Genomic DNA, 14,849 nt, shown 5'->3' on the forward strand with positions numbered 1-14,849 from the left:
TGGAAATGAAACACCACTAAAGGAGTCTCGCTAGAGTAGAGCAGGGCAGAGTGGAGTGGATGTGACCGGACTGGAGCAGGTGGAGCAGAGTATAGCAAAGAAGAGCTAAGCTGTCTAGCCCGAGGGGCCTGGCCCCAGGGCGCCTCACAGCCATGCCATTTCATAATTGAGCTGTAACACTATTGAGCTGTTCGCACTGAATTAAGTTTCCTTCGTCACACCCCACACTGGGGATTCCTGATTGTTGAACTGACACCAACAATTATCAGTTGACAGGTTTCTGAGAGATACATAAAAATACCCACAATCCTGATTCACATCCCTTGTTCTAATTTTTTGGTAATAAAATGGGATAAATTAAATGGATATAACATTGGGCAGAGGAAAGTCTGTTATATGAGAAAACAGACATCACTGTTAATTATCAAAGTCCCCCGTGTTCTGGGCAGGAGGCCTATGAGAGAGGAACGAGCCGTGGACGCAGCCTCACTCTGGCAGCTATGACAAAGTCTGGGCTGTCTGGTTGTCAGGAGAAACAAGGGTCCCTGCAGAGCTGTCTGAGGCAGTATTAATATTAAAAAGAATACAGACATCATCCTGAAGAGAGCTCCTAATGAGCAAAAGGCCACGAGTCTATGATGATGTAAACTGGGCAATTATTGTGTAGTTATGTAACGGCAAACTATAACGAAAAGAAATATAAACAGAAAGCCAAAGAGGGTAGTTATATGACCATTTACCAAGGGACAAGATGGACCACAAGCTGACTTGTGATTGTGGTCCTCAAGTGAAACTCACTGGTGAACCACCTGTGTAAAGGATATAAAAACAGAGACAGACTGGAATACTTTTCTGGAATTCTGAAAGAGCAAGAGGCAGGGATTTTGTGCAGGGACACCGTGACTGATCATGGACTCGGCTTTCGGCTGTGTCATAGCAACGTGTACCTGCTCAAGCTGGGTTTGGATCAAGAGTAAGGAAAGTCCAGTGGGTACAAATATTCCTTTAAACCCAAGTACATGTATTTATCACTGCTCGGTCTTCCAGAAAGGTAACAGAAATAAGATTGTAGGTAGGCAGGCACATGGCAATAACTTACACAAGCTTTCTGTCTGGTGAGACTAACAGGCAACAGTGACTCACGCTGGCAATGGGGGGCAAGAGAAAGGCATGGAAAGATACCTCGGCTCCAGTTCTGAGAAGCCAACTCATTTCTTATAATGTCTTTATGAACTGGGACTCAAAAGTAGCTGCTTCTCACTAAAGAACTGAAAAATACATGTAGAAAGCGAACACTTACTTCTGTCCGTCTTTCACAAAACCTTTTAAAGAAGATCCTCTATTAGTTGCGATTGCTTTTCCACCAAGACCAACGATGAGAGCTGTAAGTACTGCACTCTTCCCACCTAAAGAAACAGGTGTTGGAGAAATCACATTCATTAAAGAGAGAGAGAAAAGGAAAGGCCAATTCCTACAATTTGAGGTAAAAAGATTTCTGAGTGAAAATGTGAATTAGCCTAACCCAGAAAACATTATACTTCAATTATAATTTTCTTCCAGTGCCAAAACAGCAAACTTAAAATTAAAAAAGTTGTATATATCATGAAATATTTAGCTACTGCTATTAGAAAAAAATTAGTACATTTTAGGAATTAAATTTATGCCACTAATAAGGAAATGGAAAAATGGTTACCTTTCCAACCTAAAAAAATCCCACTGTAGCTTAGCTTACCAACCTATTAAATGACCTATCTAACTATACATATATACTTAATTCATCTAATTGTTATCACATTCTCATTCGATTGCAATTTACTTTTTCCATGAATTCTTAGAAGTCAGGAACTATTTTTAACAACCCTTGAATTCAAGGGTTGTCTACTTTATTCAATGCTATATTTCCAATATCTACCCATAATAGGCACTCACATATTTGTTGAATGAATGAACTTAAATATGAAAACTTGTCAGTCATAACAGATAGGTATTTTATGTAATATTTGGACAACTATCACTCCTAATTTGAATATTACTCATTTGTTAGCTCTCTGAAAAGTGTACTTCTTTTTACCCTAACAGACACAAAATACCACAAAAATTCCAACATCTACAAAATTACCCAGAACATGGTAAACCTTTTATGAATGATCAATCAATTCAATCAGCTTTTATCAGCCCATCATCTTCCTTAATATATTCCAAATTAACCAAAACACACCACTGCTTAACCCAATTTAGTGTCTGGAATGCCTTTCAAGTCCCATTCTAACTCTCTCCTTTCCCTTCACTTCTAAATTCACTGCCTCCACTACTTGCATTACCTCTTCCTAAGTTTTATTAATAAAATCACTGTTTCAAAAGGCAAAAATAAGAAAAGACCTAACTGCAAAACCCGCTGGTCTTTCTTCACTTCTTGTCCCATGTGACCTCCCTGTAGCACTGATCCCTTTGTCTATTCTCTCCTTCTGAAAATACTTTTCTCTTGACTGAATATAGAGTAGGGAAAACCAATAGCAACTAAGCAGACTGTGGAACTACACACACCTAGTACCCTGTGCCAGCCCTGTTACCAGCTGTAGACTCTGGCAAGCCTCCTCTCCCTGTGTCCTGGCTCAGTCCATCTGGAAACCTCATGACTGTTCTAGCACAAAAGTTACCGAACTGGTCTAACTCCTGTGTCTTCCACCTTCTAATTTAGTGTCTATAACGTGGCCAGTTTGTTTCACAAATCTTGATCATGTTTTTACTTTTCTCAAAAACTTTAATTGGTTCCCTAGTGACTTCTGAATAAAACTCCAAAATCTTTATTATAGTTCTTCAACTGCATCATCTACAACCTGATGCTCCAGCATCACTTCTGCCTCTTCCTACCAGGTATGGTATGAACAAGCCCTGTGAGGTTGCTAACCATGCTCCACACACATCTACTTCTAGCCTCCAAACCTTGGCCGAGGACCACTCTACCTAGAACATCTCAGTTTCTTTCTCAATTAGACCTAAACAATCTACCATTTTCAGTCAAGTCCCAACATAAATACCATACTTCCTCTTAATGCTTTCAATGGCCACAAGAGTGAGAATTAACTTCTTTCATGTTTGGATTCCCATGGCACTTTTATTTATGCTCTGTTACAACATTTACACAGGGCTGCCTCAAATGCAACAAGGATAGCTTGTCCACTCTTCTATGGTATGAATTCCAAGGTAAATGGATTAAAAACAAAAGCAAGAAATGTCTATCCCTATTGCACAAACAATGAAACTAGAGTTAACTCATTTTCTCAAATTGTAGACATGCAGCAAATACTGAAAATATTCAAGATCAAAAGTTATAGATATAAAGCTTAGATTTATCAGCACTAATAATCACCTATTTAAAAAAGTTAATGCATTCTAATCTCAAAGTACTGCTCAAAGTTAAAGAAGAAAGAAGGTAAAAGTACTTACTTCCATTGTTGCCGACCACAAAATTGACATTAGAACCAAATTTAAAAGGTCCGAGCATTGAATGACACATGAAGTTTCTTAGCTGAATGCTCTCAATTATTCCAACATCTGCTGCAGTCTATTAAATAAAAACAATGGGAGAAAATAATCAATCTGTCTAATTCACTCATTATAATGATACAAACGATTGCTGGCAGGAGAAAGACCAGCAGTTGTTTCCAATGAAAACAGCCACAGAAAGTGAACAACATTAACTTCAATCAATGAGTAAGATGAAATTAAGTGGGAACATTATATGAGTACGCATTCTAAAGTCCTGAAAGGATCTAATAAGTGTATCTCAAGTTTCTTAATGTAAATACCAGCATTTTGAGTCAGATAATTTTCTGCTGGAGGGGGGTCGTCCTGTGCACTGTGGGATGTTTGATAGCATCCCAAGCCTCTACCCACTTGATGCCAGTAGCATGTAACCACCACCCAGTTGCGACAACCAAAAATATAACCAGACATGGCTAAATGTCCCCTCGAGGGCAATATCCCATTGTTTGAGAACCACTGGTGTATGGAAACTTCCTGTAATATAGAACCATGTTTAGAACACCCCTAAAAGATGGGATGGTTTGAACACTGAACCTGATGTAGACACTTCAAAGAGTACATGTTCTTAAATGGTAAAGCCTGCTTTTCTTGTGACTTTCTGTGTCTGTCACTTATTATAACTATGTGACTTTGGCAATGTATAAAGTATATATGGTTTCTAAATCTGTAAAACAGAAATAATTCCCGTATTGCAAATATGTCAGAATTAAATTAGAGAAGATTTATAAATGTTTTAATCAAGAGTTTGGCACAATGGCATACCTTGTTAATTAGAAATCACAAAATAAATCACCCATATTTTACCAAACTTTCCAATGTTTTTGAAGAACACTTAATGTCTCCAGCTTTGTAAAGAATTTCTTTAAAAACTCCCTGGGCTCTCTTCTTCTGGATACCACTTATTAAAAAGCAGTAAGCATTTATGTCCTTGTATGAGTAGCATACCAGAAATCATGGTGACCAGAAATCATGGTGAAAGTTTAAAAATATTTTTTTGTTTTGATCTAATGGTAGATTCAGAAGCAGTTGTAAGAAATAACACAGACATCCTATGACCCTTTCCCTGTTTCTGTCCATGGTAGCATCTTGATAACTGGAGCACCACATCACATTCAGGGTACTGACGCCGATAGTCAGGATACAGAATGTTGCCATCACCACAGGATGCCTTGTGTTGCCCCTTTGTAGCCACATCCACATCCCACCCAACCTATCCCCTCCTTAACCCCTGGCCACTAATCTGTTCTCCATTTCTGTAACACAGTCATTTCAAGAATGTTATATAAATGGAATACATAGAATGTAACCCTTTGAGATTGGGTTCTTTTCACTCAGCGTGATTGTCTATTGTTGCCTATTATCAGAAGTTCACAGCTTTTTATTGATAAGTAGTATTTCATGGTATGGATATACTACAGTCTATTCAACCATTTGCTCAACAAATGACATGTGGGTTGTTTCAGTATTTGGCTACTACAAATAAAGCTGCATAAATTATTCCTGTATAGATTGTTGTGTGAAGATCAATCTTCATTTCTCTGGTACAAATAGTGGGTTGTATGGTAGGTAGCTACATGTTAAATTTTTTAAAGAAACTGCCAGACTGTCTCCCAGAGTGGCTGTGTCATTTTACATTCTCACCAGCAATATATGAATGATCCAGTTTCTCTGCATCCTTGTTGGTACCTGGTGTTGTCAGGGGTTTCGTTTTTGTTCTTTTTAATTTTGGCCAATCTGATAGGTGTGTCTCATTGTGGTATTAATTTGCATTTCCCTGATGACAAATAATGTTGAACATGTCAGGTGTTTGCCATTTATATGTCTTGCTCTTCAGTGAAATGTCTATGTCTTCTGCTCATTCTCAAATTGGATTATTTGCTTTTATCTGTTGAATTTTGAGAGTTCTTTATATATTCAAGACACTAGTACTTTGTCAGATTTGTGGTCTATAAATATTTTCTCCTCGTCTGTTTTAAGCTTGACTTTTCATCCTCTTAACAGGATCTTTTACAGAAGGAACATTTTTAATTTTGATGAGGTCTAATTTATCATTTTTCTCATCTTATGGTTTGTACATTAGGTGTCAAATCTAAGAATTCTTTACCCAGCCCTAGATCCCAAAGATTTGTACTATGTTTGTTTCTAAAACTTATAGTCTTACGTTTTACAGTTAAATCTATTACCCAATTGCGAGTTAATTTCCGTATAAGGTGTGAGACTTAGGTTGAAGTTACTTTTTTGCCTACAGATGTCTAATTACCCCAGTACATTAGCTAAAAAGGTTATCTCTCCTCTACTGAATTGCCTTTGTAATGTCAAAAATGAGTTCATCATGATTTGTGTGGATTTATTTTTGGATTCTCTGTTCTGTTCCATTGATCCATGTGTTTGTCACATGGTCTTGCTTACTACTGTAGTTATAGCGTAAGTCTTGAAATTGGGTAGACTGATTCCTCCCATTTTATTTTTTATTCTTCTGTTTCAAAACTGTTTTATCTATATTAGTTCCTTTGCTTTTTCATATAAATTTTAGAAAAAAAATTGTGTATATCTACAAAAAATCTTGCTGGGATTTTGATAGAAATTACATTAAACCTACAAATCGTTTTGGGGAAGAACTGATATCTTTTCTACGTTGAGTCTTCCAGTCCATAAACGTCATACGTTCTCTCCATTTATTTAGATCTTCTTTGATTCAATTCATTAGTATTGTATAGTTTTCAGCATAGCTTATAAGTCCTATACATATGTTGTTAGATTCAGACCTAAGTATTTCATTTTTTTTTTTTTTTTAAGATTTTATTGGGGATGGGGAACAGGACTTTATTGGGGAACAGTTTGTACTTCCAGGATTTTTTCCAAGTCAAATTGTTGTCCTTTCAATCATAGTTGTGGAGGGCGCAGTTCAGCTCCAGGTCCAGTTGCCGCTGTTAGTTGCAGGGGGTGCAGCCCATCATCCCCCTTACGGGAGTCGCGGAACCAGTAACCTTGTGGTTGAGAGACCACACTCCAACCAACTGAGCCATCCGGGAGCTCAGCGGCAGCTCAGCTCAAGGTGCGGTGTCCAATCTTTAGTTGCAGGGGGTGGAGCCCACCATCCCTTGTGGGAGTCGAAAGGCAACCTTGTGGTTGAGAGCCCACTGGCCCATGTGGGAATCGAACCGGCAGCCTTAGGTGTTAGGAGAATGGAGCTCCAACCACCTGAGCCACCTGGCCAGCCCAGTATTTCATTTTTTGAGTGGCTATAAATGGTATTATATTTTGAAGCTCAATGCTAGTGACAAATGACTTAAAAAAAAAAGAATGTTTATCTTGTATCCTGCAACCTTGCTGAATGCACTTATTTGTTCTAAGAGGTTGGTTTTGTTTGTTTGTTTGTTTGTTTGTTTGTTTGAATTCCTTGAGATTTTCTAGGCAGACAATCAGGTCATCTGCAAATAGGGGCAGTTTTATTTTTTCCTTTCCAACGTGTATACCTTTTGTTTCTTTTTCTTGCTTTATTACACTGGCTAGATTGTCCAGTACTATGTTAAATAAGAGAGATGAGAACAGACATCCTTGTGTTGCTCCTGATCATAGGAAAAAAGACAGTTCATTATGTATGACACAAACTGTAGGGTTTTTTTCAACGCTCCTTATCACACTGAGGAAGTTCCCCTCTATTCCTACTTTCTGAGAATTTTAATCATGAATGAATGTTGAATTTTGTCAATTGCTTTTTCTGCATCAAGTGATATGATCGTGTGATTTTTCTTCTTTAGCCTGGTAAAATGGTGAATTACACTGATTTTCAAATACTAAACCCAGGTTGCATGCCTAGAATAAACCCTACTTCATCATGGTGTATAATTCTTTTTATATATTACTGAATTCTATTTGCTGATAATCTCTGTCTGTATCCATGAGGTATATTGGTCTGTAGTTTGCTTTTTCACTACCCTCTTTGCCTGGTTTTGGTATCAAGATAATGAATTGGAAAGCGTTCCCTCTCCTTCTATTTTCTGGAAATTATGTAGAATTCATATTCATTTTTCTTAAAATGTTTGATACAATCTCCAGTCAAAACAACTGGGCATGAAGGTTTTTTAAATAGGAGTTTTTAAACAGTGAATTAAATGTCATTAATACTTGTAAAATGATTCACATTATCTATTTCATATTGGGTAAATTGTGGTAGTTGCACTTTTAAAGGAACTGGTCCACTCTATCTAAGTTGTGAAATTTATGTAGAGTTGTAAACAATATTCCCTTATTATCCTTTGGATGTTTTCAGGGTCTGTGGTCATAGCTACTGTTTCATTCCTAATATCAGAAATTGGTGACTTCTCTCTTTTTCCCCCTTTTTCAGTTTCATTAGGGTTTGTCAATTTCATTGATTTTTCCAAAGAACCCATTGTTTGTATCACTGTTTTCCATACTAATTTTTTCTAATTAACAAAACCTTCAAAATTAGGTTATTTTACTTCAGCTTTTAAAAAATCATACTGCTTTTCCTGATACTGAATTATCAAGAGTATGACATGTATACCAAACAGACATGAAAAACATGCTAATCAAAAACCATAATTTTGTAATTTTGTACTTACCAAAGTAGAAGCACCACCATCTTCATCATCATCATCAGAATCTTCCAGCTCTTCGTGTCTTGGTCTTTTGGCATTTTCAGGAGAGAAGAAATTATCTTCCTTTCTTTTGGCCATTAGGTCTGAACAAATATTAAAACATTACAGTAACAATGAAGTAAATCAAGTACAGCATCCATGTGATTGTTCCATATATGTTAAAATTAAAATAAACCAGACAAAACTTAGGTTTTATGACTATGTTCATTCATTTTTACTTAAAAAAAAAAAAAAGTAAAAATATCATTTGCGTGGAGGAAGGGATCCACGAGCTTAAGAAAGGCCAGGAAACTTTCTACCCTAGAGTGTCCAGAAAGGAACACACAGCCCTGCTGCCACCTTGATATTAGCCCAGGAAGGCATGCCAGACTTCTAACCTACAGAAGATAGTAAATTTGTGTGTGTTTTAAATTACCTGGGTGTGTTACAGTAGTTGATTTTACTTCAATTACTCATGGCCATGACTTTATAGATATGGACCTACCTAAATGTTTTGACTCCTAAACTCACAAAAGGTAAAACATTTTGTGTAACCGTGGTTTCTAGTTTCCTAGATCTATGAATAGAGATGGCAAAATGCCTTCTAAAATTATCCCAGAGCAATCATCCAACTTTTATGAGTTATAAAGTAATACTGAATCAGATAAAGCTTTCAATTTTAAATTAGTTTCCCAAAGAAGCATATTTTGAAGCAGTGTGGCCTAGCACCAGTAGTTTCCCTTAACTGTTCCCTAAAGAAAGTCCATACTCATTGTCTATTTTTTACCAATAGAGTATAAAATTTATACCTAGAAAATTAATATATTTAAAATAATACAAGATTTTCTAAACTTATGAATACTGCACTTCAAGTCAAAGCTGATAGTCTGTGATTGAAATTAAAGGTTACGACTACTGACTGCCACTTTCATTTTTCTCTTTAAAGTACATTTAAGACCACAACAGATAGGTACCTAATAACTGTTTCCTGAATAAATACAGAAAACTCCATGACATAGGTAATCATAACTTTCTAACATACAAGAAAATAATGAGAATAGTTCTAGTTTCAACCCAGTTAAGTCCCTCAGTACTACCCGACATCAACCCTGTTTGTAACAGGTACCCAGGCAGCAGAAGAATAAATGAGATTTTCTTTCTCATGAATTTCAACTGAAAGATTCTAGTCAGTCCTCCCTAGAGGATATGACTTGCAACACAGGGTAGAAAGCCAGTCTTTCGCCTATGTGTGTGCTGGAAGAGTGAGAGGCTATTGAGTGGGGTTACGGAGAGCAGGAAGTAGCTGGGCAGAAACAGAACCAGGGCCGAAACAGAAGAGGAATGTGAGAGAAAGGGAGGGTGAGGGAGAAGTATTCATTCAGCGATTCTTTTTTCTTTTCTTTTTTTTAAATTTATTTAAGATTTTTTTAATTGGGGAAGGGGAACAGGACTTTATTGGGGAACAGTGTGTATTTCCAGGCCTTTTTTCCAAGTCAAGTTGTTGCCCTTTCAATCTTAGTTGTGGAGGGCGCAGATCAGCTCCAGGTCCAGTTGCCATTACTAGTTGCATGGGGCACAAGCCACCATCCCTTGCGGGAGTCAAGGAACTGAACTGGCAACCCTGTGGTTGAGAGGACGCGCTCCAACCAACTGAGCCATCCAGGAGGCAGCTCAGTTCAAGGTGCCGTGTTCAATCTTAGCTGCAGGGGGCGCTTCCCACCATCCCTTGAGGGACTCGAGGAATTGAACCGACAGCCTTGTGGTTGAGAGCCCACTGGCCCATGTGGGAATCGAACCAGCAGCCTTCGGAGTTAGGAGCATGGAGCTCTAACCGCCTGAGCCACCGGGCCCCCTCTTTGTTTTGTTTTTTAACCACTGCTTTCCAAACATATCCTGACAGAACCAATTTCAGAAATATCAAACATCTATATATATATATTTTGGAGCAACTGTTTTGGGGAACAATCTTTGAAATCCATTAAGTGAAATGAGTAGTTTCCCCATCTTTTTAATGCTCTGAAATCACTTCTATGGCATCATACTTGAATGTTTCTTGAAAAGTGAGAAATAGGCTTAAAGCTATTAGACAGGGGATACTGTTTGAAAGCTAACTTTATGAAATAAATTTAATTTCTATTTTGTATACTAGTTTTTATGGGTTCACTGTATCTTCCTGAATCATTTTTCCATAATTTTATTTTCCAAAATATTGACAATTTAAAGCCCCAAATTTACTACACAAAATTAGCTTGTTCTGTAAAATCGTCAACTGTAGTCATGACTCCGGTCATGCAAATTCTGTTTAATGAAATTTTAAACATTTTCTCCAAATACCAGTTCTTGGCTTTATCAAATCTAGTTTTTCTTTAGTGGGACTATTTTAATGTTTATTCATAAATTTTTATACAACCAAATACAAGGGGTATGTAGTGGGGCTAGAGTTCTCTCACAGTGCGAGTTAAAAAAGAAAAAAAGCAATTAGGGACTTCCACTTTCAGGAAAATAGACTAGGTGTATCTTTCCCTACTCTTCCTCTTGTTTAGTAAAACTAAAAACCTTAGAAATTATATATAAAACAAACATAAGAAAACTCTGAAAGAGGAGGCAAATTGGCTAGGGACCTCAGTACCCAAGGAATGACACCTTGGTGAGTTTCCTGAGTTTTTGTTTTGCTTCGAATACCCCAGACTCGAAGATAGCAACTGGGGAAACACCAACAGGTGTGGGAGAAGTAGGGGTATGTGTGGGGCTGATGAAAGCTTTGTTCTCTCTAACCAAAGGTCCAGGAAAAGGGCAGCCTAACAAGACAGAAAACTTTCAGGCACTAACTGCTCTACTCCAGCCAAATATTACTGAAAAAACAGTGATCTCCTCCTCCCCTCCATGCCAGCAAAGGCCACGTTGGTAACCTGGACTTCCACCCTGGTGAAGCCTGGAAGCAGGCATCTCAATATCCCACTGGGCTCGTATGGGAGAAGGCTATGTAGGCCAAGTAGGGAGCCACGATGATGGCTTCAGGGGAGACCACCTAGAAAACTAGACATCCACCCCACCAGGCAGTAATAAAATGCTACTTACTCCCATTCCCCCTTGAATGGTGTCAAAGGAGGCCTTTTACCACTGCCCAGAGAGGTAAGGAGGCCACACCACTAGTGTCTATGGTGACCATGTGGGCAGCGAAAACTCCCACTCTTGCTCAGCAGTCCCTGCCACCAAGGAAAGACCTCTGGTAAAGTTCTAGATGGAGTCTCTGTGTCCACGGCCCAATACCACAGGGTAGCAGGTCTGAAAGGTGGTGTCTTAAAAGGTACTAAGGAACTCAAAGAGCTTTTGTTTATATTTATCAATATTTACCATATTACAAAATACAACTGATAAACTTTTAAAACAAAAAACACACAAATACACATTATATCAGTCATCAGAGCAATGACATCATCTCATCTCATACATAACACCTGGAAAACTCCACTGTAAGTGAATCCAAGTGAAAAAGACAAATAGCATCTTACTATCATTATGTAACAATTTTGACCTGTAGACCCTGCGAAAGAGTCTCCCAGATGCCTGGGCCACACTTTGCAAACTGCTGCTGTAGGGGATTCTATAAGCAAGTCTAGGACACAGTGCCATAAATTACAAGGCATAGCTAGCAAGTAAGCAAGTTAGAACAGCAGAAAATGACCAGCAGACTTGACATTCCAAGTGTAGTCCAAAGACCAGCAAGTAGCACTTACATCTCCTATGTCAGGCATGTACTAGAATCTCAGGACCCACCTTAAACGAAGTGAATCAGAATCTTCATTCTAACAAGATTTCAGATGATTCATAACCATACTGAAATTTGAGAAGAACTGCTGTCAACATTAAAACACTTGGACTTGATCCAATCCTGAAGGCAATGAAGAACCTACTTTATTCTGATAAATTAAATATCATTTAAAAGGTATACTAGTTAACATCCAAAAGACATTTCACCTAAACAAATGCCTTTAGAGACAATATTAGCATTAGTCACAAGTACACAACATTCAACATTTTTCTCACAAATAATTTAATGTTTATTTTGAATCTCTACACAACTCAAAACTTGAAAATCAAATATATTTCTCAAATTATTTAATACTAAGAATCAATGTATATTAGTTTCAGCTTGTTGCTAATTTAAATTCCCTAAAATACCACCAGGCCACTTTCCCCCAACACTTTCTTCTCTCTCATCTATTCTCTATTCCCTTTTCAATTACTGAGTAGAAATTTATTACAGAAAAGCAAAGAAGAAACATTACTTTTTGGTTTTCACAATCTTAAATGCCTTTTAGACACTGTTTTTATTAATGCCTAATACATGATCTTGCAGTTAGTGGGCACTCAGACATCAGCTGACTGATTTTAATATTTTACCATTAATACAAAATGACAGTTTTTCAAGTTAAATTTGGGGAGTACACAAAGATAAGTGTGATAAGCTTCTTACAATGAATGTAAGATTCTCTACTACACAGAAGATAGTGCACTACATTACAACGATGGTTTTTATTGCTGTGCTTAGCGTGGGATGTGCAGTTTGCTATGAGGTTGCCATGGTAACACACACCTAAAAGACACTGAAGGACCCTACCTTTTAAAATAGGGATCACTTTGTAATTTCAAGATAATGGATTTTTATAAACACATGAATGTCTTGAGAGTTAGATATGGGTAAAACAGTAAAATTGCTTCCAGATGCCCTTCCACTCAAAAATACTTTTTAAATATTCTGTAACACACAAAAAGGGAAAAACAAAACAAAACTCTGGGATTTTCAATACACCCGCAAAACTCTTCATAGTTTTTAATATTTCTTTCTTTACAATAAAATATCAGAATTAAGCAACATACTTAGTGCTTAATTTTCAGAAACAATCTTCATACTTAATGCTAAATGCCGCTATAAGTAGACAAAGCGGGTTTGGCAAGGAGGGAAGATAAATAATACATTTATTTTGCTTGAAAACACTGAACATGAAGTGCTCCTACGATACTGAGATGGAGGGGCCAGTAGGCAGTAAAATGTACTCTGCAGTAGAGGTGAACTGGGGAGTAGAGCTAAGAAAGCTACAGAAATTAGCCTGAATTTGATCACCAGGCAAAGTATGTCCAGTGAGAAAACATTTATCTCATTAGTGAACCTAAAATGCTAACATTAATGTAAGTGACTACACTTGACCCTCAGTCATCTGGATATCTGAGTGTGTATATAGAAATGTAACATTTAAATAGCCTTAAATATAATGCATACTATTATGGTAAAATTGTGTTACTTATTAACTCCTGAAAGTAAGCCAAGTGCAGCTTTGATTGATTATCCTAACTTAGGTCTAAAAATAATAGTCAAGATTCAGGCAGATTTTATATAAAATGTTACATCCAGGCACTCGATAAAATAAACCTTTGGGGAATAAAATCTATTTTTCACTATAACAACTTTAATACGTCGTTTGTACTTACTTTTTGCCAGACTCAATTAATGCTGCTAATTACAGATAGAGATATAACTAAAACTATCACTCTGCTCCCCTACTCAACATATTTAAGAATCCTATGAGTTACGTACTATATTATTTTCTCCAATTACAGAAAAAGAACTGAAACTTAAAGAGGTGGTATGGACTTGTCCAGGGTCACACAACACTGGTTCTGAGACATAACTAAAACTATCTCTCACTCTACTCCCCTACCCAACATATTTAAGAATCCTGTGAGTTATGCACTATACTATTTTCTCCAATTACAGAAAAAGAACTGAAACTTAAAGAGGTGGTATGGACTTGGCCAGGGTCACACAACACTGGTTATACAAAAACATGTTTTCAAGCTACAGTCTAGTCATCTCCAAACTTTTTTGTACTTAGACCCACTCAAGAAAAGAAATTTTGAATGCACATTCTAACATGAAATTACTTGTATATTTCATACAGTAATAGAATGAGATGAAGTAAATCTAAGTATAATACAAGTTCTAATATGGTCCCTCCCCACCCACACACCCATGGAATTATCCTCAGGCCACTGCATATGCCATTGGATATTTTAAAAGACTACCCAGCAGCCATCTAAAAGTCACAAATTTTTGACTTTTTTTCTTTTGAATATACATTCCAGAAGAGCATGTCTTTAAAACACTCGCTTTTAATCTCCAACTCATGAAATATATACTCAGGGTTGCAAGCGCTCACAAAACTTGTCTTCAGGGTTTAAACACCAAATAATTGCTGTTTCTAGGAATTACCATAAAATTATATCAAGCACTATTGGTCCTACAGCACCTTCTCTACCCTTGAGTCCTGGATGCCGCAATTTCCAATGGGGATTGTTCTCCAGTTAATTTCCACAAGACGAGAAAGAAAGGCCATCATGAAAGCTCCAAACATCACAATTTAATTCTTCTAGATAATACAGTTTGCTTTTTCATGAAACTGGGATTTAACAACAAATCCAGTTTAGGTGATGTTTGCATGTATCTCTTAAACATACTTAAGTTGCTGCTTGTGAGGTAGCGTCAGATTCGTGTAAGAACCCAACTCCTGATCGCAATCTCAACCCTTACCCTCTTCAAGCTACTTCTCAAAGCCTAAGGGCCATTTGGGGCCGGGCGCCCAGTCCCAAAGCCCGAGACGGGATTTGCGAGCCTCGCCGCAGGAGCCGCCCGAAGGAGGGGCC

General features: G+C 37.5%; 1 protein-coding gene across 1 annotated transcript in view; it reads right to left on the reverse strand.

Annotated features, from left to right (window-relative positions):
• The window catches only part of SMC6 (structural maintenance of chromosomes 6), a 65,590-nt gene that overhangs the window by 50,290 nt on the left and 451 nt on the right, over positions 1 to 14,849 (reverse strand). Inside the window, exons 2-4 of the mRNA XM_019752691.2 lie at positions 8,133 to 8,251; positions 3,448 to 3,565; positions 1,301 to 1,406 (exon numbers count right to left, since the gene is read on the reverse strand). Of these exons, the coding sequence (XP_019608250.1) occupies positions 1,301 to 1,406; positions 3,448 to 3,565; positions 8,133 to 8,246 (338 nt within the window). The 5' untranslated portion in view covers positions 8,247 to 8,251. The remainder of the gene's footprint in view (positions 1 to 1,300; positions 1,407 to 3,447; positions 3,566 to 8,132; positions 8,252 to 14,849) is intronic.

Source organism: Rhinolophus sinicus, linkage group LG05 (genome assembly GCF_036562045.2).
Source record: "Rhinolophus sinicus isolate RSC01 linkage group LG05, ASM3656204v1, whole genome shotgun sequence".
In the NCBI taxonomy this organism is placed as follows: Eukaryota; Metazoa; Chordata; class Mammalia; order Chiroptera; family Rhinolophidae; genus Rhinolophus; species Rhinolophus sinicus.